The sequence below is a fragment of the Dermochelys coriacea genome, chromosome 4 (assembly GCF_009764565.3).
Source record: "Dermochelys coriacea isolate rDerCor1 chromosome 4, rDerCor1.pri.v4, whole genome shotgun sequence".
In the NCBI taxonomy this organism is placed as follows: domain Eukaryota; kingdom Metazoa; phylum Chordata; order Testudines; family Dermochelyidae; genus Dermochelys; species Dermochelys coriacea.
In genome coordinates, this window is record NC_050071.1 from 100,433,209 (window position 1) to 100,459,481 (window position 26,273).

At 39.1% G+C, this 26,273-nt stretch overlaps 1 protein-coding gene and 1 long non-coding RNA gene across 6 annotated transcripts in view; both read left to right on the plus strand.

Annotated features, from left to right (window-relative positions):
- The window catches only part of RFC1 (replication factor C subunit 1), a 74,593-nt gene that overhangs the window by 29,174 nt on the left and 19,146 nt on the right, over positions 1-26,273 (plus strand). For all 5 annotated transcript variants that reach the window (XM_043513944.1, XM_043513947.1, XM_043513945.1 and 2 more), the window contains exons 5-7: positions 19,294-19,526; positions 22,362-22,436; positions 25,356-25,433. In XM_043513944.1, the coding sequence (XP_043369879.1) occupies positions 19,294-19,526; positions 22,362-22,436; positions 25,356-25,433 (386 nt within the window). The remainder of the gene's footprint in view (positions 1-19,293; positions 19,527-22,361; positions 22,437-25,355; positions 25,434-26,273) is intronic.
- Positions 516-14,634, plus strand: LOC122460065. Its single transcript, XR_006281125.1, has 3 exons — positions 516-3,493; positions 6,375-6,380; positions 14,623-14,634. It is a non-coding gene; the product is annotated as an uncharacterized LOC122460065 (long non-coding RNA).

Consider the following 26,273-nt stretch of genomic DNA (forward strand, 5'->3'; position numbering starts at 1 on the left):
AACCCAATCCACGAAAAAAGAAAATGAACGTTCTGGTGGCATCTGACTCATGATGAAAATGAACATGCATTGGTGCACTCTGCTTTGGATCGTTATTGAGCAGAACCCATTATCAGCATGGATGCATTTCTGGTTGAAGATGAAAGGACATATGAATCTTTAGCGCATCTGGCACAGAAATATCTTGCAACACCGGCTAAAACAGTGCCATGTGAACACCTGGTCTCCCTTTCAGGTGACATTGTAAACAAGAAGTAGGCAGCAGTATCTCCTGCAAATTGTAACCTACCTTGTTTATCTGGTGATTGGTTGACCAAGAAGTAGGACTGAGTGGACTTGTAGGCTTTAAAATTTTACATTTTAGTTTTCAATGCTGTTTTTTTGGTACATAATTCTACATTTGTAAGTTCAACTTTCATGATAAAGAGATTGCACTACAGTACTTGTATGAGGTGAATTGAAAAAAAATTGTTTTGTTTTTTACAGTGAAAATATTTGTAATAAAAAATAAATATAAAGTGAGCACTGTACACTTTGTATTGTGTTGTAATTGAAATTAATATATTTGAAAATGTAGTAAACCTCCAAAAATAAAATAAACGGTGTTCTGTTGTTGTTTAATAGTGCAATTTAATCACAATAAATTTTTTAAATCGCTGGATAGCCCTAATAGAGGTTGTATTAAGCTTTACAGTGAATAAAGTTTGTATGAATACAAGGCATTCTGGGAATGATGATATTGGCTATTAGTAGGTATGTATACATCTCCCCCGCCCCCTTTATATTTAAAAAAAAAAAAAGTGCTCAAGTCGAGCTACTAACTTGAATTAAAAGCAGAATTGCTGTGTCTTCGGTGCTGTTTTAACCTGGATTACCTAACATGGGTTAGCTAACCCCGCTACACTGCAAATAGCAGATATGTTACATACACAGCATAGCTCTTGTGTTTCGCAAGTATAGACATTCACACTAGTTACTCCAATCTAACTCTGGAAGTGAAGACTAGCTGAAACACCGTACCTGTCCCATAGAATTCACAATCTGCACTAATGTGATAGAGACCCAGTGTGGATTTTTAAATTGTCATTCAGCAAGTATGTGAAAACATGAACATTTGCAGATTAGTTAATACTTTGCTGACTGAGCCTCATATCTTTCTGTAGGAAAATCAGAACAGCAGAAAAATGCTAGATTTTAGGGTTTTTGTTCAGAGCTGTGTAAATCAACAAGAGATTAGTTACAATGATGATAATGGAAAAGTGCTTTCTGTTCCCATGGAAAAATGCCATCTGCTTTTGCTTGTCAAACATGGCGTTTGTGACTCTTGGTGACCGAGAAGGATGCTAGGGAAGGAAAATCAAAGGAAACAAAATTAGCAACCAGCAGACTGAATCAAACAGGTTAGACCAAACTAAGAATAGGGAGTTAATCCCTGGGATCGTTGCTCCTGTGATTTAGGAGAAATTTCTTTATCTGGACTGCTGCCCATACCCACTTGGAGGGGCTACATCTTAAAACCACTCATATTTCAAGAGGTGCAGAATATGGTAGCCTATTTATTAAACTGTGCTTTGTGATCTGGAATAGCTCCTACTTTGTTTTCAGGTACAAATGAAGGAGTTAGCATTGTCCTATGTCTGCTCATAGGCTTTGTTTGTTTTTGTTTTGTTTTGTTTCAAATTCCTAGCTGAAATAGGCATGTCAGCAAAGCTTTATGGCATAGACTTATGCCGTAGTAGATTTCTTCCTGCTTTGTCACTTATTCACATAGCAACCACAAAATCAGTTTTTAAAGGATGCTACAGTTACTTTATGTCCAAGTGACTTGTATGTTAATTTTTTTAATTCACTTTGGTTGATATACAAAGCTGAGTTTAATTTCTCTCTCCTTTGATGCAACTTTAGTTATTAAGCCATAACATCATGGGCCACATGTGGTGATATTCTTAGTTATAAGAGTTTTAAAGAATATTCTCCCATATCTTATAATATGCATCTTATGGTTTTTCATTTTATTTCTAAGCTTGTGAAACAAGACTCTTAACTTAATGCATCTTTGTAGAACACTTTTTTTTTTTTTTTTTTTCCAGAAGGGAAATGTAGGATTTTAAATAATTTTTGTGATCTACCATTTCTGGTTACTATGCTCTCTTTCCCTTGTTTGGGAAGTGTTGAGATTAAATTATATTTTTTCAATTACTTGGATGATCTTTGAATTGTTAAATGAGGTTATGGTACATATCTGGTTAATGTCATGTACTTTGATGTCATCATTAGGGAGATGAGGGTTCATTAGCAAACACTTTCCCTATAAATTTTATAGCTGTCAGTAATTCTTAATCTAGTTGATGGGGGGAGAGTAGAAATGGCACATGCTAGTTGATGATGATATAGTGTGCTTTGGACCTTGTGCTTTGGTAATTTGGTTTGACACTTTGATTATATTGAACTTTTTAACGTGTGTGTGTGTGTGTGTGTGTGTGTGTGTGTATGTATGTGTGTGTGTGTATATATATATGTGTGTATATATATAATTCTATTCTATTCTTTTCACTGACTTTGCTATGGTAGCTTTATATATTTTTGAACACTTACTCAGGTTTCTAGATTCTATCCTTGAGAGGTCAGGATATAATAGACTTTTAGTAGCATAATTGGGGTTTTTGTTTTTAATATTGTGTTCTCAAAATGTAATATTGGAAAGCAGCATTTTTTTTGCAACTTTTGACTAAATTCACTGAAAAACATCTTTAATGCAAAGGTAAGGTTGCCTATGGTGTCTCTTTCCTTTCCAGAACATAGAGTGCAGTGACACTCAGACTTCTGAAACCAGGAAAGAAACAAAGAGTTAAGGTATTTCAAATATCAGCTTCTGAAATCAGGAAATAGGGTTAAAGTACACAATAACACAACCTTCACTGTGCCACCCTAGAGCTGGTAATAGCCACTCCAGATGAATTCACTATGCTAGCTGTAGCTGTATTGAATGGTGGAGGGGTTAGTTGGAGCACCTTGGCTGATCTGTGATTGTGATAAGAGGCAATCTGGGAGGAGGCTGGCCCTCTGTGCGGGTCTGCGCTCCTCATTTGTGTGATCAAAGAAAAGAGGTGCATATGTAGTTTGAGGGATTCAATATGTCTCATTTCAGTGCTAAAATTCTGTAGGTTGAGTAGCAGTAGTGCACAAGAGTCATTTTTAGCATGGGGATTGTCAGCAGTGAGGTGGTATATGAGTGGTTTGTGGGTTTAATGATCGGTAAATGAAACTATAGTATTAGATGGAATCCTGCAGTGAGAGTGAATGGGTGGGTTATAAAAGGGGGGGTGAAGAAGTTGTCAGATTTAGCAAGTATGGGGTTGTTTTGGAGAATTAGGCTCCAGTGTATGAGTGTAGAACACAGCAGGTAACTCCTGTTTAGTACAGCTCACCTAAACACAAGTTTTGCCTTAGCAAAGAGTGGACATTAGATTCTGTGTTGTAGTTGTCATGTCATGTTCCCTGTTCTCTGAATGTTGTGACCTATTTGCAAAGGCAGAGTGCGAGTATGAGTTTATTGGGTCATTGCTCTAAGAGGGCAGAGTTATGATTATGTTAGCTTTACTCTGTTTCCTGTTTTTCCAGAAGTTGAAGTTTGAAATACCTTGACTCTTCATTTCCTGGTTTTCTGAGGTTTGTGTCATTGAAGTCGATGTTCTGGAAGGGCACCAGACACCACAGGACAACCTTAGCTCTGTGTTAATGATGTTTCAGTGAATTTCTTAGTGTGTTTTTTTGTCTTTTTGTTTTTAATAGAGAAAGATTTGTAGTCGTTAGTGGGCATTTACGCAGTTGTAGTTCTCACCTAGGTTTGTAGCTGATATGCTGCTGTAACTTGGTAATAATACTTAGCTTTATATAGTGCTTTTCATCAGTAATCCGAAAGCCCTTTACATCTCTTTCCCCCATTTTACAGATGGGGAAACTGAGACATAGGAAAGTGAAGTGACTTGACCAATGTCCCACAACAGGCCAGTGGCAGAGTCAGGGGAGTGAAGTTTTGGAATAGCCTTCCAAGGGAAGCAGTGGGGGCCAAAAGATCTATCTGGTTTTAAGATTCTACTTGATAAGTTTATGGAGGAAATAGTATGATGGGATAATGGGATTTTGGTAAGTAATTGATCTTTAAATATCAGGGTAAATAGGCCAAATCCCCTGAGATGGGATATTAGATGGATGGGATCTGAGTTACCCAGGAAAGAATTTTCTGTAGTATGTGGCTGGTGAATCTTGCCCATATGCTCAGGGTTTAGCTGATTGCCATATTGGGGTCGGGAAGGAATTTTCCTCCAGGGCAGATTGGAGAGGCCCTGGAGGTTTTTTCACCTTCCTCTGTAGCATGGGGCATGGTTGACTTGAGGGAGGCTTCTCGCTCCTTGAAGTCTTTAAACCATGATTTAAGGACTTCAATAGCTCAGACATGGGTGAGGTTTTTCATAGGAGTGGGTGGGTGAGATTCTGTGGCCTGCACTGTGCAGGAGGTCAGACTAGATGATCCGAATGGTCCCTTCTGACCTTAGTATCAATGAATCTATGACAGCTAGTCAGTTGTCTCTCCACTTGGACACATGGTTTCTAAGAGCTTCTCCTCCCTCCTGTACACTTTTGTTACACTGTAAGGGGGATAATGGACATGCTTTGGAATGTTTGCAACATGTAATTGCTGAGAGGGCCAGTGAGAGAAATCACAGGCATGGTCTAGGTCCTAAAATTTGACAGTTGTATTATATGGGAGCTATAGTAACTTCAAGCAGATGAGACAAGACTGATGTCTCTTTTCCGTTCCCACCAGTTCTGCAACATTTTGTCTCCACCAACATTTCTAGCTCATCTTCCCATCCCATTAAACCAGTTGTGACGTTATTGACATAAACTGCAACACTATTATATATTTGCAGCAAATATTGTACAAAGGTTGTCATGACATGTCATGTCTATAAAAAGGTTATGATTTGCTGATTATGATTATGTTATCTCTATGGGTATATCATTTTTGTAGTTGAAGTTATGAATATTGGCTATGTACTTGTATATCAATGTGTTTTGATTCTAAGTAGCCTCAGTGAAGCATTTGGTCAGCTTCTTGAGAAGGGACTATTCTCAGTAAGTTCCCAATCAAGAAATACTTAACTGACAGTGGACTTTAGGAGATGCCAGTCCACATCTGAGCTTTCCTGGGAATGTTCAAACTAACGTGTAAACAATGGCATGCATGTGACTCCAAGCTACATCTTGCAGCTGTACTTTTCCACAGTAAGAACAAAAAGGTATCCTTCCACCTGGAAGAGACTATAAAAAGCAGCTGCCTCTTTGCCTTCAATCCTGCTGCTTGCCTCTGGAGGGACTTTGTTCAGAGCTTCCGTTTGTAGCAAAGGACTGAATCCCCAGCTGGGGATGTACTCCAGAGATTTGATTTGAAGCTGCAGTTTATTCCATCACTGCTATAAGCCTGAACTAAGAACTTTGCCATTACTGTATGTAATTGATTCCATTTAACCAATTCTAGTTCTCAGCTATATCTTTTTCCTTTTATGAATAAACCTTTAGATTTTCGATTCTAATGGATTGGCAACAGTGTGATTTGTGGGCAAGATCTGATTATTATATTGACCTGGGTCTGGGCATGGTCCTTGGGATTGGAGAACCTTTTTTCTTTTACGGGGGTATTGGTTTTCATAACCATTCGTCCCCAAAGCGAGTGGCATTGGTGGTGCCTGGGAACTGGAGTTTCTAAGGAAGTTGCTTGTATTACTTACAGTTAGCTTGTGGGGTAAAACCGAAGTAGTCTTTGTTTGGCTGGTTTGGTTTGCCTTGGTGTTCAAAGGAACCCCAGCCTTGGGCTGTAACTGCCCTGCTCTAAGCAATTTGTCCTGAATTGGTACCCTGAGGGTATGTCTACACTATGAAATTAGGTCGATTTTATAGAATTTGATTTTTAGAAATCTGTTTTATACAGTCGACTGTGTATGTCCCCACTAAGCGCATTAAGTCGGTGGAGTGCATCCTTAATACCGTGGCTAGCATCGACTTATGGAATGGTGCACTGTGCGTAGCTATCCCACAGTCTCCGCTGCCCGTTGGAGTTCTGGGTTAAGCTCCCAATGCCTGATGGGGCAAAAACATTGTTGTGTGTGGTTTTGGGTATATGTTATCAGTTGCCCCCCTCCCTCTGTGAAAGCAACGGCAGACAATCGTTTTGTGCCTTTTTTTCCTGGGTTACGCATGCAGACGCCATACCACGGCAAGCATAGAGCCCGCTCAGCTCACCGCTGCTGTTGTGAGTATTGTAAACACCTCACACATTATCCTGGAGTATGTGCAGAACTAAGAGAAGCCAGCACATTGTGATGAGGACATGGACACAGACATTCCTGAAACCACGGGCTGTGGCAATTGGGACATCATGGCGGCAGTGGGGCTGGTTGATACAGTGGAACGCCGATTCTGGGCCCAGCAAACGAGCACAAACTGATGCAACTGCATAGTGTTGCAGGTATGGGATGATTCACAGTGGCTGCGAAACTTTTGCATGCGTAAGGCCACTTTCCTTGAATTTTGTGAGTTGCTTTCCCCCGCCCTAAAGCACAGGAGTACCAAGATGAGAGCTGCCCTGACAGTTGAGAAGCAAGTGGCGATAGCCCTGTGGAAGCTTGCAACACCTGACTGCTGCCGGTCAGTTGGGAATCAGTTTGGAGTGGGCAAGACTACTGTGGGGACTGCTGTGATCCAAGTAGCTAATGCAATCATTAATGTTCTGTTATCAAGGGTAGTGACTCTGGGAAATGTGCAGGTCCTAATGGATGGCTTTGCTGCAATGGGGTTCCCTAACTTGGTGGGCTGATAGATGGCACGCATATCCCTATCTTGGCACCAGACCACCTTGCCAACCAGTACGTAAACCGCAAGGAGTACTTCTCAATGGTGCTGCAAGCGCTGGTGGATCACAAGGGACATTTCACCAACAAAAACGTGGGATGGCTGGGAAAGGTACATGACTCTTGCATCTTCAGGAACTCTGGTTTGTTTCAACAGCTGCAGCAAGGGACTTTCTTCCCAGACCAGAAAATAACCGTTGGGGATGTTGAAATGCTTATAGTTATCTTTGGGGACCCAGCTTACCCCTTCCTGCCATAACTCATGAAGCTGTACACAGGCAGCTTGGACAGTAGTAAGGAGCAGTTCAACTATAGGCTGAGCAAGTGTAGAATGGTGGTAGAATGTTTGAATGTTTAAAAGCTCGCTGGTGCTGTTTGCTGACTAGGTTAGACCTTAGCACAACCAACATTCCCATTATTATTGCTGCTTGCTGTGTGCTCCATAATATTTTTGAGAGTAAGGGGGAGACATTTATGGTGGGGTGGGAAGTTGGCAAATCGCCTGGCGGCTTATTTTGAGCAGCCAGACATCAGGGCGATTAGAAGAGCACAGCTAGGTGCACTGTGCATCAGAGAGACTTTGAAAACCAGTTTCATGACTGGCCAGGCTACAGTGTGACCATTGTATGTGTTTCTCCTTGCTGCAACCTGCCGCCTTTGTTGATTTTAATTCACTGTAAGCCAACCACCCTCCCCCTTTCGATCCCAGCTGGCAAAGGAAATAAAGTAACTTAAATGTTTGAAACCATGCATTCTTTCTTTCTTAATTTAAAAAAAAAAGTGAGATAACTGACAAGGTAGCCCGGGTGGGATGGGGTGGGGTTGGGGAGGAGGGAAGGACAAGGCCACATTGCTTATTGTAGCCACAATACAAATCAAAACTGTTTGTTTTGAATGACAGCCTTCTAGGGTTGCTTGGGTCATCCTCTGGAGTGGAATGGCTGGGTGCCCGGAGGGGGGGATTCCCCCTCCCCCCATGTTCTTGGGCATCTGGGTGAGGAGGATATGAAACTTGGGGAGTAGGGCAGGCAATTATACAATGGATGCAGCGGGGGGCTGTGCTCTTGTTGGCTTCCTGCAGCTCCAACAGACACTTCATCATGTCCGTTTGCTCCCCCATTAGCCTCAGCATCACCTCCTGCCTCTGCTCTTTGTGCACACTTAATGCTTTTCTGGCCTCTGCCACTGAATGCCTCCATGCATTAAGCTGTTCCCTATCAGTGCAGGAGGACTTGCATGAGCTCGGAAAACATGTCATTGCGAGTGTGGTTTTTTTCACCTTCTAATCTGCGATAACCTCAGGGACGGAGATGATGGGGAGAGCATAGAAACATTTGCACCTTGGGGAGAGAGAAAAAGGGAGTAAAATTTAAGATGATACATTGCTGAGAAAAGGAGTACTTGTGGCACCTTAGAGACTAACAAATTAATTTGAGCATAAGCTTTCGTGAGCTACAGCTCACTTCATCGGATGCATTCGGTTTTCCACTGAATGCATCCAATGAAGTGAGCTGTAGCTCACGAAAGCTTATGCTCAAATAAATTTGTTAGTCTCTAAGGTGCCACAAGTACTCCTTTTCTTTTTGCGAATACAGACTAACACGGCTGCTACTCTGAAACATGTCATTGCTGAGAACAAAAGGGAGACTCTTTCACAGTGAATCAAGCAATTCACAGCAGACAGCACATGTGCTGTAGGTACAAGGTCGCATTTTGCCTTTTACATTGAGCGCCTGCCGGTATGGTGACACATCACAAACAGCTTGGCAACAGAATTCGGTTTCCAGGCAGCCATAGTAAGCCTTTTGGTACGCCTTCATAACATGTGGGAATGGTTTTCAAACTGCAGCACCATCCTTTCCCATAGCAAGCAATGCTGGTTGGGTTTCACATTTAAAAGGAGGGGCTGCAGTTTTCGGGTGGATGTGCAGCACACACCTCTCCCCACCCCACCGCATGGCTATTCTCTGGGATGATCCCTTCGCCCCTCCCCCCGCCGCATGGCTATTCTCCGGGATGATCCCTTTTTAGCCAAGTGCAAACACTACAGCATGAACAGGGTCCTTTTACTGTTCCCTTACAAAAATTCCCCTATTTCAACCAATCACTCTCCTGATGCTCACACAGAAAGATATAGCCTGAATGTCGCTTGAATGCGACCAAAACCCAGGATCATTCGCTGCCATGCTTTGTGCTGCAGTAGTTCCAGAGTACTTGGTACTGGCTTGGCGTGGTAAAGTGTCCTACTATAGCGGATGAAATAAGGCAGCCCTCCTCAGAGGGCTCAGCCTTCTGCAGAGGCTTTTAGAGTACCTCCAGCAGAGCTTCATGGAGATGTTGCTGGAGGATTCCGCTTCATCCCCAGACACATTAACAGACTTTTCCAGTAGCTGTACTGGCTGCGAATGCATCCTAATTCTTCAGGGCAAATCAAACATTAAATGCTATTGCTTTTAAACCCTGTACTGTAGTTACAAATGTGCACTCACCAGAGGTGCCTTCTCCGGCTTCAGGGTCTGGTATCCCACTTTGGGAGGGTATGGTTCCAGGATGATGAAAAGGTCCTGGCTGCTGGGAGAACGGATTCACCCCGTGCCTGCTGCGTATTCTTCTCCTTTCCTCCCTGTTGCGTGAGACTGCCCCTTGCAGGTGTCCACGGACAGTGGTGGGGTGGTGGTAGGGTCCCCCCCGCCAGAATGGCATCCAGCTGATCATAGAAGTGGCATGTATGGGGCTCTGACCCGGAGCGACCGTTAGGGTTGCTTGAGCTCCTTAACCTTCATGCGGCATTGCTGTGTGTCCCTGTTGGAGCTTTTGTCCATCATGTCCTGTGTGATTTTGGCATATATATTAGCATTTCTTCTTTTTGATTGGAGTTTGGCCTGTACAGATTCTTCTCCCCATACAGCCATCAGATCCAGTGTCTCCCTTTCGGTCCATGCTAGAGCTCGTTTGCGATTCTGGGGGGACTAAATTGTCACCTGTGCTGCTGAGCTCGCTACGCTGACCAAACAGGAAATGAAATTCAAAATTTCCTGGGGCTTTCCTGTGTACGTGGCTAGTGCACTGGAGTTGAAAGCACTGTCCAGAGCAGTCACATTGGAGCACTCTGGGATAGCTCCCGGAGGCCAATACCGTAGATTGTGTCCGCACTATCCCAAATTCAACCCAGCAAGGTCGATTTTAGCACTACTTCCCTCTCCGGGGAGGAGTACAGAAGTCGATTTAAGAGCCTTTTAGGTCGACGGAACAGGGTTGGTTGTGTAGACGCATTCATTTTAAAATCTACGTAATGCGGCTAAATTCAACCTAACCCTGTAGTGTAGACCAGGGTTCAGAAGTGTCCCACCAAAGGCAGTATCGTTACACCCGTAGTTAGCACTGTAGAAGCAACTAGCGTATAATAAGTTGCTTCTTGCTACGTAAACGTATCACTGGCAGCAGTCTTCTAGGGGATGCATGCTTCTTTGGTTAGATAGCCTCAGCTGAACGCTGAGTTAGGCTCCACACTCCCACCACACCCTCTAGCAGGACAACTCCTCTTCTGCCCGCCCTCCCCAGCCGTGCCCCTGGCACATAGAGTCCTGCCCCACTCCAGCTAATCCGTCATGGTGGTGGCATATACCTGAACTTTGTATTTCCTGGTTCTCAAGGTTTAATGTGGTGTTTTCAGGAACCCCTTCCCCGGATCCTGGTTCACCTTGGGAGGCAGGTGCACGGCTCAAACACCCCCAGAGGGATAGGGATCCCCAGATCCTGGTGTGCACACACATAGAATGGAGAATTTGGGGCTGACAGGCCTCCCCTCCCCCAATCTGTGCTTCCTCTGCGTGCCCCCCACTCTCCTTAGTCCCAACCTCCTCGACTGACCTGAGCTGCCATCCTTGTTTATCCTTCTCCTCCCTATTACCCTACTGTTGCAGCCCCATACTCTCTCCTGGTTTCCTCCCGACTCGTCTGCGACACTAATTCCTCCTTCCCTCCCAGCAAGCATTTTCATGTGTAATTTTTTTTTATTTTCAAAAATAGTTTTGAGCACCTTCTGATTTTGTACTCAGATTCTGCCCCCATCCTCCCCAGCAACCCTTTGACAGAAGCTTCTTGTAGCAACATGCCTACATTTCACTTCTGGATTTCTGCCAAGGGTGGGTTTCAAACATAGTGCCTGGATATAGTTCTCGTTTAATGGCCATAGCATGTCCCCTTGAGCCACTCACGTTATGTGAAAACCGACTGTCTAGCAAGTCTCTTGGCTTGTGTTTCTGCACATTCCCAGTGCAGTCCATTTGGTACATGAGCGTTAGCCCTCCAAATAGGTTCAAGCCTCCCTTTTTAATATTGCTTCCCCACGGGGGCAGTGGGTGCCAAGCACTAGCTGGGTAGATGTTGAATGATTGAGAACACATGGGGCTCAGTGAGAGCCACAGATTGACTCCAAAGCATGGGCCAACAAAAAAAAAAAAACTTTAGAAACTATCAATCTTAAGAAATGCTGTTTTTTTGGGGGGGGGGTCTGAATCTTGAGAACTTCTTTCTCCAATTTGGATTACTAATGCTACAGACGCCAAATTTCAAGGCATCTGAATAAACATGCATGCAAGATTGCTTAAAAGTGGTCCTTTGAGAACCCCTTCTGTTACTTTACCTATAGCAGAGCTGGCACTCTGATATACTCACAATGTAAACCTCATCTTGACATACAATCTGTCTTGGGTTAAGTAAGGTGGGTAAAATGTAATTTTAAAAACACTATGTACAATTTGCTCATTCTATCTGACAGTTTTTAAGGAAAGAATCACTTATGAAAATACTGGAAAAGTGTTTTGAAACTCAAGTTTTCAAAAAACTTTTAAGCTGGCAATTCTGAGCCTACTTCACTAAGAACTATCATACTAAAAATGAATTTGTGCTACTTGCAGCAAGCAAGATGATTGTCATATTTTTTTAACAGTCTCCATCTGATTAATATAATTTTAAACAGAATATTTCTAAAATATTGTGGGTTTTAATGTAAAGTTTAAAAACATTTCTTCTAATTATTAAATCAGGTTGTAAACACTTTTAATGTTCTTACATTATAAATCTCTAAGTTTCATTTAAAGTAATTTTTTCCCTTTAATAAAATAACAGTTTAGTTGTTAGGTGTGTAGTTTCTTTTTTCAAGGAAGGTTTTCTAGTGAAGATTTCCGTTTTCTAAAAATTCAGTTTCTTCACTATTTCTTACTATTTGATGATGATTACAAGACTTCTGCAAATTTGTGCAGATATTGATATTGATACTATTTAACAAGATATAATCTTTCATTAGTCTCCCATAATTGCATAAACAGTTCAAAATGTATATGAAACCAAATAATATGAAATGACACCAGGAGCCAAGTGCCTAAGGCATGTGGCAAGTCTAATTTCTAGCTATTTGAGTGCTGTCTACTTAGCACATTTTTCATATTTTGTGATTAAAATTGTAAAACACTGCATAATCAGGTTGCGGTTTGTTGTTATGGTTAAGGTTATGTTATAGTTTTCCTTGAAAGCCCATACTGCAGTCAATTGTTCTTAAATGTTGTAAAATATGCTCTTGGCTAAAACTGGTATCGGAACAGGAGTGAATGGTCCTGTTTTGTGTTTTAAACATAAGTGTTACGAACAGAATTAAAGAAGTTGTATAACCTTCTGCTGCCAGGAATCCTGTTTTTATTTAAATGAGAATGTGTTGGATCAGCCAGTGAAAGTAAAGCAACAATTCTGTCTCTTAAATTAGTAACTTACAGCCCTTCTTTGTTCTTTGAGATTAGACTGTTTGATTATCACATGAATGGAACAGTTTGTGTAATTGGAAAAAAATAAATTTTATTAAGTCTGATACCTCGAAGTAACATACATGTGCAGACTTACCTATTATGTGTTAATACAATGAAGACTCTTAGCAATATCTGAAATAGAAAAACTTGTATATTTGCAGTATGTTTTTCAAGTATTTTAAAATTTTGATTGATACTATTTTCTGCTCCTTGACAGGGGTCTATTTAATATAATAGCACAATATTAATTTTTGTAAAATATTCATTTAGTGACATCTGATAGTGTGGGAAGGATTCACATTCAAATCAATTCTGTGAAATCGTAGCAGCCTTGAATTTTATCTTAGGCTAAAAATGACTCTGGTACAAGTTAATAAAATAAGAGTCGCGGACCATAATCTCTTAATTGTGAGAGTTAATGGACTGCTAATTTTGAAAGTATATATAATAGCACATTAACTCAGAAGTTTCCATTTGTACAGTAGTGTGAATATATAATTTGAAGAAAATATATTATGTATGGCATTTCTGGAGATAAGCATACTTTAAAAGAATCAATGGTTTTGAAACTTTTTTCAACAAAAATTTAAGAGAAATATAAAGTAACTATTATATTTGGTGGTCTATTTGTTTCAGTTTAAAGTGAACAGAAAGTATATTAAAGGCTATACAGTTTTGTTCAATCCTCTGAAATGTATAAATGTCATATTTAGAACAGGTAGTTGTGCCAGATTTTGGGTCTGATCCTGGAAAAGCTTACTTGTGCAAGTAGTCCGTATGTTGTTATCCCCTTTGGCTCTTTTGGAACGTTTAAGGGTTCCAAGATCGAACCCTCCATCTCCCTGAAAGAATGTGATAGAGAAGGAGACAATCTTCATTGAGTGGCCTTTGATCATATCTGTTTAACTTCTACAAAGAAGTGGTGACACAGGATTGAAATTTGAATAGCTTGGGGGTTGGTAGCTTTTATATTTTATTATCACCTTGCCTTGACATTTCACTTTAGGCAGAAGCTCTAACAGTGTTAGTTTAAAGTGCATGTTTGTAGTGCATTTACAATCAAATTGTATGTTGAGAAACTGAATGTAAACAAATCTAGAGAACTATAAAGGCCAGTTCCTGAAGCCTGGAGTTACTGTTGGACCACTTCAGTTTTTTTTTTTTTTTTAAATGATGGGAATTACGTTTCCTTAGTCAAATATGGCATCTGTTTTTTAATTATTTTTTTAAATATATTTTTAAGGTTAATTAGTATTTAAATTTAATAAGCAAATACAAAAATTATTGAAGGTTTGTTCACTTGCCTGGAGTTTATTCTGTTGAAAACCTCAATGGTTTTAAATATATCTTTTACTTGTAGTTTTGTTTAAAAGGTTAAATATTTTTGTAGATTTTAGTGTTCTGAACTATGTCCTATCTTATTAAGTGATGTATCAACTACTGGTCAATCTGATTCTAAAATAATTCCAGCAAAACAGCAAAATAAAATAACTCCTCCCCCACACACAGACTAGAGAATAAGACATAAGGATAAGCCACATGGAGGCACCATAATACCTTATCTAAATTGTAAATTCATTGGGCCAGGGACTCTGGTTTGTGTTTGTACAGTGCCTAGCACAATAGGACTCTGGTGCATAACTGGGCTTCGAAGTGCTGTTGCAAATAAATAACCGTGTGGTGATTAAGAGGCAGTATTAAAACTTAGCTTTGCGTTTATAAGATATGTCCAAAACACACTATAATTATGTACATGTAATATAATCTTAATAACAAAAGAACGTATGCTGCTGTTAATTTTGACCTGTTTAGAAGTTTTTTATGCTGCAGGATGCCTGTCTGTTTTAAAGTAATTCTACCATATTAAACTTGCTATTTATTTGCATTATGATAATACATGGAGACCCCAGCAGAGATCAGGGCCAAATAATGTAAAAATATATAATAAGTCCCTGCCTCAAATAGTTTACATTCTAAATAGAAAATTAGAAAGGGAGTGCGAGATAATTCATTATACCAATTGGGAACTGAGGTACAGAGAAACTAAATAATTTGCCCCAGATCACGCTGGAAGTTGAGACCAAGCCAGGATTTGAATTACTTATGATTGTAATCTCTGTGGGACAGGGATGCTTTTATCTTGTTTGGACAGTGCCTAGCACAATGGAGTCAGCCTGGTTCATGATTGTGGCTTGTACTTCCTACCACAATATCAATAATACTAATAATGAGTCTGAATCTGTTAATTTCCAGTCCATGTATTATTCAGAAGACTATCTTTCTTTGGTGTTAATGATTTTTATAAAGAAGGCCTGATAGATTTTTTTTTTTTTTTTCCCCCCTCTGTTTTTACATTGGAAATTCAGAATATGGGAACAATAGCAGATGGAGAATATAATGAAATTATGACATAATAGATGAGTAACAGCTGAACAATTGAGAGACGAATGGATTTTTAGTTGAAAACTTTTTGTTTTGTCTTCATTAACACCTATTTCATTTCAATGGCTAACAAACCTTGGTAGAAAGGGTGTTTCAACACTTCTCTGCCCCTTCATTAAAGGCTATATCTACATTACAATCTATGTTGGCAACATTTAAGTTGCTCAGGGGTGTGAATATTTCACTCCCCTGAGCGACAAGTTACACCAACATAAGTGCTCATGTTCACAGCGCTATGTCAGCAAGAGAAATTCTTCCACTGACATAGCTTATGCTGCTCGCAGAGGTGGATTTTTGGGTTTTTTTTTTTAATGCTGATGGGAAGTCTCTCGTTGAGTGTCTTCACCAGACACGCTGCAGTGGTGCAGCTGTATCAGTATAGCTGTGCCACTGCAGCGCTGTAAGTATAGACATACCTTAAGTATGAAACCTTTCATTGTATATCTGATGCCTCTAAATAGTTCTACAGTAAAATAGGGCAGTCCTGAAATTTCTAAGGTAAAACAACGAGCAGGAAAAAAAAATTCAAGTCCTCCTTACACATCATAAAGACACACAAATAAAAAGGCATAACCCAATTTAATAAAAAACCCACCTCTCTGTTCACCTTCAGAAGAACAGTTGGAAATGAAGGCAGACCTGTGCAGGTTAGTTGTGAGGAAGATATGTCAACCCTTCCCTGGAGTGGTCAGCACATCATCAAAGTTCTAAAGTACTGGGGCTTAGTGATTTGAAAAGAAATTAGGTAAATTAATGTTTCTGAATTTGTTTTTGATAAATCATCATGCCACTGAAAATTCTCTTTTGGAAGCAAACTGGATTAGAAACAGAGTGATTCATTTGCCTCTGGACAGTTACTTTTACATTTTTGTTAGGCTCTCCCCCCTTTACATTTTCAGATGTAGCTCACAAAAGCTTATGCTCAAATAAATTTGTTAGTCTCTAAAGTGCCACAAATCCTCCTTTTCTTATTTTCAGATGACTATGTTCAGAGGTCATAAGCACTCAGCAACCTATAAATTTACTGTTTGTTCTCAGTGTACACAGTTTGCACTCAGTAAATCTAATACTGCCTTTCCTAGCAAGGGCATAATTAGTGCCTGGCTTTAATTACCACCCATACTTAAAGTACTCACATTCTAAATATGACTCCAAAAAATCAACATCCTTTTAAATTAAACTTCATCATATTTATCCTTTTACATTGCTCTATCCAACAAAAAGCAATATCCTATGTTTATTTTTGGTTTAAAAAAAAGTTGCAATAATGAAGTTGTCTTGTTCACTAGTATGCAGACTGTGATATCAGTAGAGAAAAGTAAGGGACCCAGTTCTATTATACTGGTGGCTTTAGGGTTAAGAAAATTAAAAGTAGAAGGTGATCTGTGTTGTTTTTTTTTTTTACCAGAGACAAATTAATGTAGTTATCTCCGTTAATTCTTAATTTTAGTAAGATGCAAATTTTACCCCGGAAATGCATTTTCTTGTTCAATTGAAAAATTGTAAGAAGTGAAAATAATTCTGAAATTACGTTAGAAGAACAAACAGTGTACTATTAAGGTATTAAACTAGGGCAAATTAGGAGCCTAAAGCATCCAATAGCCAAATTTCCTGGATATGTTGTACTTTGTTAAATTGAGCTTAATGACTATAGGAGATATATTATTGTGTTGAAAAAAGTAAACCTCTTGCTCTAGTGACAGAGCTCTGTTCCTTTGTGTCTGGAACCCAGGTTTGATTTCTTTCTCTGGTCAATTACTCTGTGGGCCAAATCAGATATAGAACTGTTTGACTGGGGGACAAATCTTGTCTTCAGGCATTCTGCAATTATTTTTTTGATGTAGCTGCTGATAAGCTAGTTCCTTCCCTCACAAGCATAGTATATAGCTCTGAACAATAATCAGCCTGCCCATTTGAGGTGTTCTTTGTATACCACATAATAACAATGATCAATAGCAGAAACCTTCCAGCTAATGTCACGAATGCTGTTACTATGACCCTCGAGGAGGGGAGGAAGAAACTCTAAACCAAAAAAGAAGAAAAAAGGGACAGAATACATGGATGCAGAAAATCAACCCATATGTGGTAAGGACAGAAAACTGTGAAGGCCTAACGTATATAATTTTCAGTGGAAAGTGGGTGTGGGATAATGTAGCCTTAGGAAAGCTACTAAAGAGATGAGAAGTGTATGACTAGAAATAAGGAGATACAATTAGCTGGTTGGAAAAGTGGAAATATTTTTGTGCTAAAATTTCTGTGAACACATTTTTTTCATTGTTTCAGCTCTAAATAAAACTAAGAAAAGGACAACTAAGGCTGAGTATTAAGCTGAATATTAGGACAATTTCCCTTTGTAGTACAGTATCCCAAGGAAAGTGGTAGAAACATCATCCTTGAGAAATGTAAAACCAGCCTTCAGTTACAGGTACACAAAGGAGATTTAAATTCTGGACAATTCCGCTTTTATCAGATCTTTGCACTTTTCTTTTTACTCCTTCACTCTACTCAAGCCTCCTGCTCAACTGCTCCATTCATATTTTCTTTTCATTTATCTTTTGGCCTTTGCATGCTGTCCTTTATAAACCTGCCATTTCCTCTGGCACCGAATATTCACTTCAAATCCCTCCATTTAGAAAGTTTTCTAGCAATTATTCACCATAGAAACAAATCTTGTTAAAACAAAACAAAAAAAAAAATCAAACCATGCTATTTTTGAACTTGCATCTTCATCTGGTCACTTGGCATAGTATGTCTGTATTGTTTGAGTTATTTTAGTTGTATAACCCTGGTGGCAGTGTCTCCTCTTTATTTAAAAACCCATTGAAGTCCTTTGGGAGTCTTTTCATTGACTGTAGTGGGTTTTGGATCAGGCATAGAACGAGCACATCAATAGAAGACATAGTGTGAGCATGGTCCTATACTGACAAGGGAGTTAGGTAATCCAGTACAGTAAGTCTCTTATGTCTTTTCTATGAATTGTGTTCCCAGACCGCCTCAGATTCAGGAATTCTAATAATGACTGTGTGGATCCTTCGAATATCTGCCTATTGGGAAACTTTGATCTATTGATGAAAACAGCTGGTAGCAATGGTTTCCTGTGAACTGATATTGAAAATGATTTAACAGAACTGTAACGATCAAACTTTTTTCATCATTTTTTATAAAAAGAGCCCTTAAAGGGAAGGGAAGACCAAATCCTTGCTTCATTTTTGTGGTCTCTGGGCTATTCCATAATCTTGCCAAATTTCTCTCAATTTCAATTGAAAAAGGTTTACTTTGTGGGCTGAACTGTTGTCCACTTTTGATATCTGCTGTTAAATGGCTGCTGTTCAATGTCAGAGATGGTGACGTTTGCAGTGGAGGGAGAAGTAATATAGCTTGTAAAGCATTTAGGGCTCTTTTGATAAAAAGGGTTAATGAATGCTGCTGCCGCTGTTAAAACATGCACTAGTTGCTAGTCACTTTGTTATGGGCACAAAAATAAAAATCTTACGATTCATGTAGTTGCCTTGCAGATTTCCAGGAAATAAACACCCCAATCCATCTCTTGTTTCCTTGCCAGTAGTACCAACCTCTGAAAGTCCTAAAATAATATAATCGGATAATTTGAAGGGGCAGTAAGTGGACAATAGTAAGCGATCCTTGGGTACTCAGGTGTTGAGGACTATGTAAGTACTGAAATGAAAAATAGATCAATATAATGCTATGCTTTGGGTATATATTTTTTTGTACCTAAAGGCTTATGCTACAAAAGACCTTTATCTTAATATCCTGCTGTTTTAAAAGTATGGTGTAGCCCTTCTAGGGAAGAGGTCTGAGAATCAGGAGACCTTGATTCTGTTGCCAAGTCTCTGTGCTTCAGTTTCCCATCTGTAAAATGGGGGTGCATAACTTTTATAAAGTTCTTTGGATGACAGGTTCTGTGCGAGTACAAAATAGTAGTAAATAATTTGTACGTAAAAATACCCTAAATTTAATTATGGAAGTGTTGCTTTGAGCTTTTCTTAAATGAACATTTGACATTCTTGTAACATTTGCAAAGATGTAAGGTGAAGAACTAACAAACTTGCCCAAAATAATTCTCATCAGTTATATTATATAAAAACTTATTCAGTGATTTAAATATTTTTCCTGTTAAGATGACGAAGGTGACTTCATTAATAAGAAGACTTCCCAGAAACCCAAGGAGAATGGAACATCAGCAAGCAGCTGCCTAGGAACAACAGGAGCAAGAAAGGAGGATGCAAAATCACAAGCTAAAAGTAAACCTTTATCTCCAATAAAATTGACGCCAACCTCAGTACTCGATTACTTTGGAACTAGTAGCGTGCATCGATCGGAAAAGAAATTGGTAGCAAGCAAAAGAAAAGAAGTGAGTATTCAGCATATTCCCTGTTTTTTTTCTTGATGATAGCAAATCAAAATGGCTGGTTTAGTGAACTACTTAATGGCGATGCAGAGCAGCCACGTAACCATTTGTTCTTGACATGTCTTGCTTTAAAAGCCACTGTAGTGAGTAGTATTTTGACTAATGCATCTAGATGTATCAGAAATTCTAAAAAACATGATTATCAAATTATACTTTCATCTTAGAAAAGATCATTCTACATGAAAATAGTTGGGTTTTTTTTTTTTTTACTGTTCTTCCCTATAGTATCCTAATATATGTAGTATGCTTGTTTAGCACGGTTTTTTGATTTGTAGATTTTTGTGAAATCAGTTAATTAATCATAAGTAATAAGCAAACATTTTGTTAAATTAGTGATTATTAAAATATAAGTTTTGGTGCATGAGGAGGGATAAAATTTCTGAAGTATTTCATCATATTGTAGGAAACAAATTTTAGAATACTAAGAAAACAAAACTTTAATTAAACAATGGAAGAAATTCAAGTTTTAAGTATACTTACTTTTAGAATAACACCAGCAAAATGGAGGTCAAGAGTTTGCTAGCCTGTGCCCCTGTCCAATACTCTGAAGAACTATGGAAGAGCCACTAATCTTACCAAATGGTGTATTAACATTAAATAACTATCAGTGGTCTCATTTCCCTTCAGTTTTTATTATTTGTCAGGTTTTTTTAAAAAAAAAAAAGTAAAACATGTTCTTACCAAGTCAAAGTTTTTTTCTTAAACACCTGTATGTTTATTTTACATGTGTAAAAAAAACAAAACAAAACAAAACAAAACAAAAAAGCCCCTAATAAGTAGGACTGTCAATTAATTGCAATTAACTCATGCAATTAACTTGAAAAAATTAATTGTGATTTAAAAAATTTATCACGATTACTCACACTGTTTAAACAATAGAATACCAATTGAAATGTATTAAATATTTTTCGATGTTTTTCTACATTTTCAAATATATTGATTTCTATTGCAACACAGAATATGAAGTGCTCACTATATTATTTTTATTACAAATATTTGCACTGTAAAAATGGTAAAAGAAATAGTATTTTTCAATTAATTCATACAAGTACTATAGTGCAATCTCTTTATCGTGAAAGTGCAACTTACAAATGTAGATTTTTGTTGTTACATAACTGCTCTCAAAAACAAACAAAATGTAAAACTTTAGAACCTACAAGTCCACTCAGTCCTACTTCTTGTTCAGCCAATTGCTAAGACAAATAAGTTTGTTTACATTTACAGGAGATGCTGCTGCCTGCTTCTTATTTACAGTGTCACCTGAAAGTGAGAACAGGCGTTCGCATGGCACTTTTGTAGCTGGCATTGTAAGGTATTTACGTGCCAGATATGCTAAACATTCGTATTCCCCTTCATGCTTCAGCCACCATTCCAGAGGATATGCTTCCATACTGATGATGCTTGTTAGAAAATAATGCGTTAATTAAATTTGTGATTGAACTCCTTGGGGGAGAACTGTATGTCTTCGGCTCTGTTTTACCCACATTCTGCTATATATTTCATGTTGTAGCAGTCTTGGACGATGACCCAGCACATATTTGTTTTAAGAACATGTTTCACAGCAGATTTGACAAAACGCAAAGAAGATACTGATGTAAGATTTCTAAAAATAGCTACAGCACTCGACCTAAGGCTTAAGAATCAGAAGTGCCTTCCAAAATCTGAGAGGGACGAGGTGTGGAGCATGCTTTCATAAGTCTTTAGAAGGACAACACTCAGATGCGGAAACTACAGAACCTGAACCACTTTAAAAAAAAAAACAAAAACAAAAAAAAAAACAAAAAAAAACCCTTCTGCCGGTGGCATCTGACTCAGATGATGAAAATGAACATGCATCGGTGCACTCTGCTTTGGATCGTTATTGAGCAGAACCATCATCAGCGTGGATGCATTTCCTATGGAATGGTGGTTGAAGATGAAAGGACATATGAATCTTTAGCGCATCTGGCACATAAAAATCTTGTGACACCGGCTACTACGGTGCCATGCAAACACCTGTTCTCACTTTCAGGTGACATTGTAAACAAGAAAAGGGCAGCATTATCTCCTGCAAATTGTCACCATGTTTGTTTGTCTGAACGATTGGCTGAAGTAGGACTGATTGGATTTGTAGGCTTCAAAGTTTTTTACATTGTTTTATTTTTCAGTGCAGTTACTTTTTGGTCATAATTCTACATTTGTAAGTTCAACTTTCATGATAAAGGTTCTTGGCTTTTTATCAGCTTGAATTTCTAAAAAAACAGTTTGACTTAAAATTGGAAATGTGTAGTGCTTGTGGAAGGTGCCAGCCTGAGAGAAATGGCGTGTACAATTCTGTTTATCAGCAGAACTTTCACAGGGTGCACAGACAGCAGCAGCACAGACTTTCCTGTGTTGCCCTGCCATTGTGTTTGAGCCAGAGGGAAGGCGGGGTGGGGTAGTTCATATTCCACGTACAACCTAATCAATGACTTTTCTCTTCTGAACTTGGAAACAAGGATGCCTATTAAAGCCAGGTAACGTGAACTGATACCAGTTCAGAAATAAGTGAGGTCACTTAATTTCATTTGGTATTCTGAATGGTAACTGTGAACCTGGGATGAATTCAGATTAGTGAGGTATGAATAAAATGCTCATTCCCATTCCCAGTCCTTTTGGCCATTGTCGTGTTGGTATGTGACTGGATTACGCTAGAGAAACATACTCTTCATGTTTAATACAATTGTATCTCATGGTACCTTTATAGATAATGGCAACAACTTGAACTGTTTATTTTGTTTTCCTTTTTTTGAAATGCAGCCTTCACAAAGCAGAGATTCATTGCTAGAAGATGAGGCCATTGCTAAGCAACTGCAGTTAGAGGAAGATTCAGAGGTAAACTTTGTAAACACATTGCCCTGGGCTCTCTGCCCCCCAAATTGATGAGGCCTCTTTAACAGCCTTTGCTTGACAACAAAATAGCTGGGTTGTGTTTTGTGTTGAGCAATTCCGTGAATTTGCTGCAGTAGTGGCTTGGAAAGGGAAAACTGATTTTATGTCATCTTAAAAAATATATTTCAACAATAAAGTTCATATATGCGAGGTTATTTTGTGCACATTATTTTAGTATTGTGAATGGAGCCATAATCTCTGCCTTCCTACATCCCTTCCCCACACCCTTATCTGTGTCTACTGACCCCTCCCTTTCAAATCTGATCTTCATTCCCACTCCCTTTCATCTCTCTCTGACTCTGGGCTTGGCTACACTTGCAAGTTAGAGCGCATTAAATCAGCCCCGGGCGCCCTAACTCCTGAGATGTCCACACTGGCAAGGCACTTAGAGCGCTGGGACTCTGCAGCTGGAGCGCTCCTGGTAATCCACCTCCATGAGAAGCATAAAGCTTGCTGCACCCTGGCTGAAATGCCCAGTGTGGATGACTTTTTGCATTACTGCACTTGTTTGGCCTCCGTAAACGTCCCATAAGCCCCTGCAGTCAAGTGGCCACTCTTGTCATTGTTTTGAACTTGGCTGCAGGCATGCGGATATCCCCTTTCAAAGCTCTGTTTCTGATAGCTGGCATGCTTATCTGCACTGGGACCAAGCAAACCATTACTGTGGAATGCTGCTGCCCAGGTGTGTGTGTGTGTGTGTGTGTGTGTGTGTGTGTGTGTGTGTGAGAGAGAGGGAGGATCTGCTGCTGTCTGAAATTACAAGACAGCATGTTGACACACTCTCTGCCCCCCAAAACACACTGTCTCTCCCCTCACATACACACAACACACTCCCTGTCACACTCCACCCTCCCCATTGGAAAAGCACGCTGCAGCCACTTGCACACTGGGATAGCTATCTCAATGCATTGCTCTCTGTGGTGTTGCAAGAGCTGCTAATGTGGCCATGCCACTGCACTTGCAGCTGACCGTGTAAACACATAGCAGCGTTTTCCCTGCTGAAGTCTCCGAAGGCTGGTTTGATTCCCAGCGCTCTACATCTGCAAGTATAGCCAAGCCCTAAGTCTGTCTCTAATGCATACTCCATCTCAAAAAACATCACTGCCATCCATGACCATTTCATTTGATGATGTCTTGATCTCCATGAACTCCTGGAAATGTATAGCATTCTTACGCATGGGTACTATATTTAACTTTATAAACACCAGATTAATCTGTTTATTGGGGGAATGCATACCTGTATCCGATTTTATAGGGACAGCCCCGATTTTTGGGTCTTTTTCTTATATAGGCTCCTATTACTCGCCTCCGCAGTCTCGATTTTTCACATTTGCTGGTCACCCTATGTACCTGTCAAAATGAGTTCTTGTTTTTGTTGAAGGGAAGATCGACTGACTTATGTTTAATACAGATACATGGAAATGTGTAATGCATAAGCATCCTGTGAAATAAATGTTTATATACATTTAAAAAGAATACATCCTCTTTGACCTTACCAGAAATTAATATTCTAATAGGGTTAACTTTTGATGTGAAATAAATAGTCTGTTTTAGGAAAAACCACGCACATTTTCTTTAAATTCCTAATACCTCTAGCACTACCACTCCCTTACACGAGAAATGTAAGGGAGATGCTCTGTGGATACAATTTGTGTATCTTTGCCTTAAATGCCTCATTTACATTGATGATACTGTTTGTCTTTTTTTTTTTTTTTTTTTTCTTTTTATTCTTTCTGCTGGAAGCAGGGAAGATAGATGCCATTCGTCAGCTTTAGCGTACTACCGATGTTATGGTTACATAGAAAATAGTCCCTGTGGTATACTTGGACTTATAAAGTCATCTATTTGAATCTGGCAGGAAGGCCATGTTTGATCTTAGATTAGGGCAATTTACTTGCTGTTGTAAAAGGATTTTATTTGTAATGTGGAATTACAGGTATTATCAATAAACACCTTAGTCAGGAAGAACAAATGTTTGCCCTAAGGCAAAATATTAGATGATAATATGGTAACAAGGATGTCTGTCACTGTTGTAGATGTTGCATTTATTGTATTAGGAACAAATGAAGAAAAACCTAACTAGGCTTTGTTTTTATTTGGCACAAGGTAATAGTAATTGCAAATGGAATCTCAGGAAATGTGTGGACCTGGACTTTCTTTTTTTTTTTACTGGAGGAAATCCATTTTGTTGAAATTGCTATTTATATTTTTCAGCTGGACTTGCATCTGTCTAATATGTCAGATTGTTGCTAAATTGCATTGAAGAGCAAGATCCAGGCAAGGGTCAGGGTCTTTATTTGTAAAAATGTGCTCTCTTGGAATAAGAAAACTGGCATTAAGATGACCATGTTCATTGTGGAGATGTGCTAATACAGAACAGGCTTTGTTTCTGACACCAATTCTGAAAGAGGATCTCTGAAACCAGCAGGTAGCTCCCCAGTAACAGGTTGTCAGTAGTGTGATCCTGACTTCCTTTCAGATTTTAGTTGTGTAATGCATTAACAAGGTTGTTCCATAATAAAAGTATTCGAAGGGACAGAAAGCTTTGTTAATAATGGGATTGCACAATTCTATTTCTCTATAGCTAGGTAGCTCGTTTCTTTGTATAGTGGGTTATTGCATTACAAATATCCTTTCACTGAGTTGAATACCGTTGGGGAAAATAAGCCATTTTGTAGCATTTGGAGAAATCCAGTGCAGCAGTATTCCCTCTTGGTGGGGTATTTGATTAAAACTGAATATTGTCTTGGTCCATGTGTTCAGTGAATTTTTGATCTTGAACAAGAGGTTGTACAAATGCCACTGCCTATATTTAGTTTTAATTCTGTTGACAAAAATCTGGATATTCTCTTTTCCTCACAGCTAGAGAGACAATTGCATGAGGATGAAGAATTTGCCAGAACTCTGGCCATGTTGGATGAAACACCAAAGAAAAAAAAGGTGGGTTATTTTTATAAGTTTTGTTTTAAAAATGAAAATATTTTTAAAACTAAAATGTTTTTGTGACTCTGGATTGCACTATAGTTTTTTGTTTTAAAAAAAACCCACTACATCTTTTGACCATGTATGTATTTTATGGAGATCCATGGGGAGGCATTCTTGAAAGAAACATTAGGTTGTGGGATTGAAAAGGTCATGCCCACTTTTCCTTCCTCTTGGCTTGCTCTTCCCTCACTCAGTAAGCATCGTCCTCTCTTAGTATCAGCAGATGTGTTGCTTTTTATCCTTGTAGTTGATTGGTTTGTCTGCTTCCTTTGAAACTGTTACTGTGTTCTGTTGGTGGCTAGTGAGTGGATCAAAATAAATCTCCTTACTAGCCCCTTCACTGATAGAGTTCTTGACTTGTGTCATAATTGTAGCTTTTCACATTGCTGTCTAGCATTCTAACGCTGAGACTTATCCCAAGATTAAAGAATAAATAAGAATAAATATGATCTTACTTTGTATTGTCTGACAAAATATGATTTTAATAAATAGTGCTTTAGTGGAAAAGAAAATTGGACAACTAGCAGTTCATCAACGCCCTCTCTATCTCTTCAGAATTAGAAATCTATCCAGTGTAATTCATCATGGAGTTGTTTTCTTTTATATTTGCTTGAATGCTGACTTGTAGTTGTGGAGGATCCCTTTGGCATAATTTTACTGTTAAGAGGATACCAAAACTTACAAGACAGAGCCTAAGGCTGTGTCTACACTTAAACCACTGCAATGGCATAGCTGCATCTGTGCTGCTGGAGTGTTTCAGTACAGATCCTCACTACAGTGATAGGAGCGGTTCTC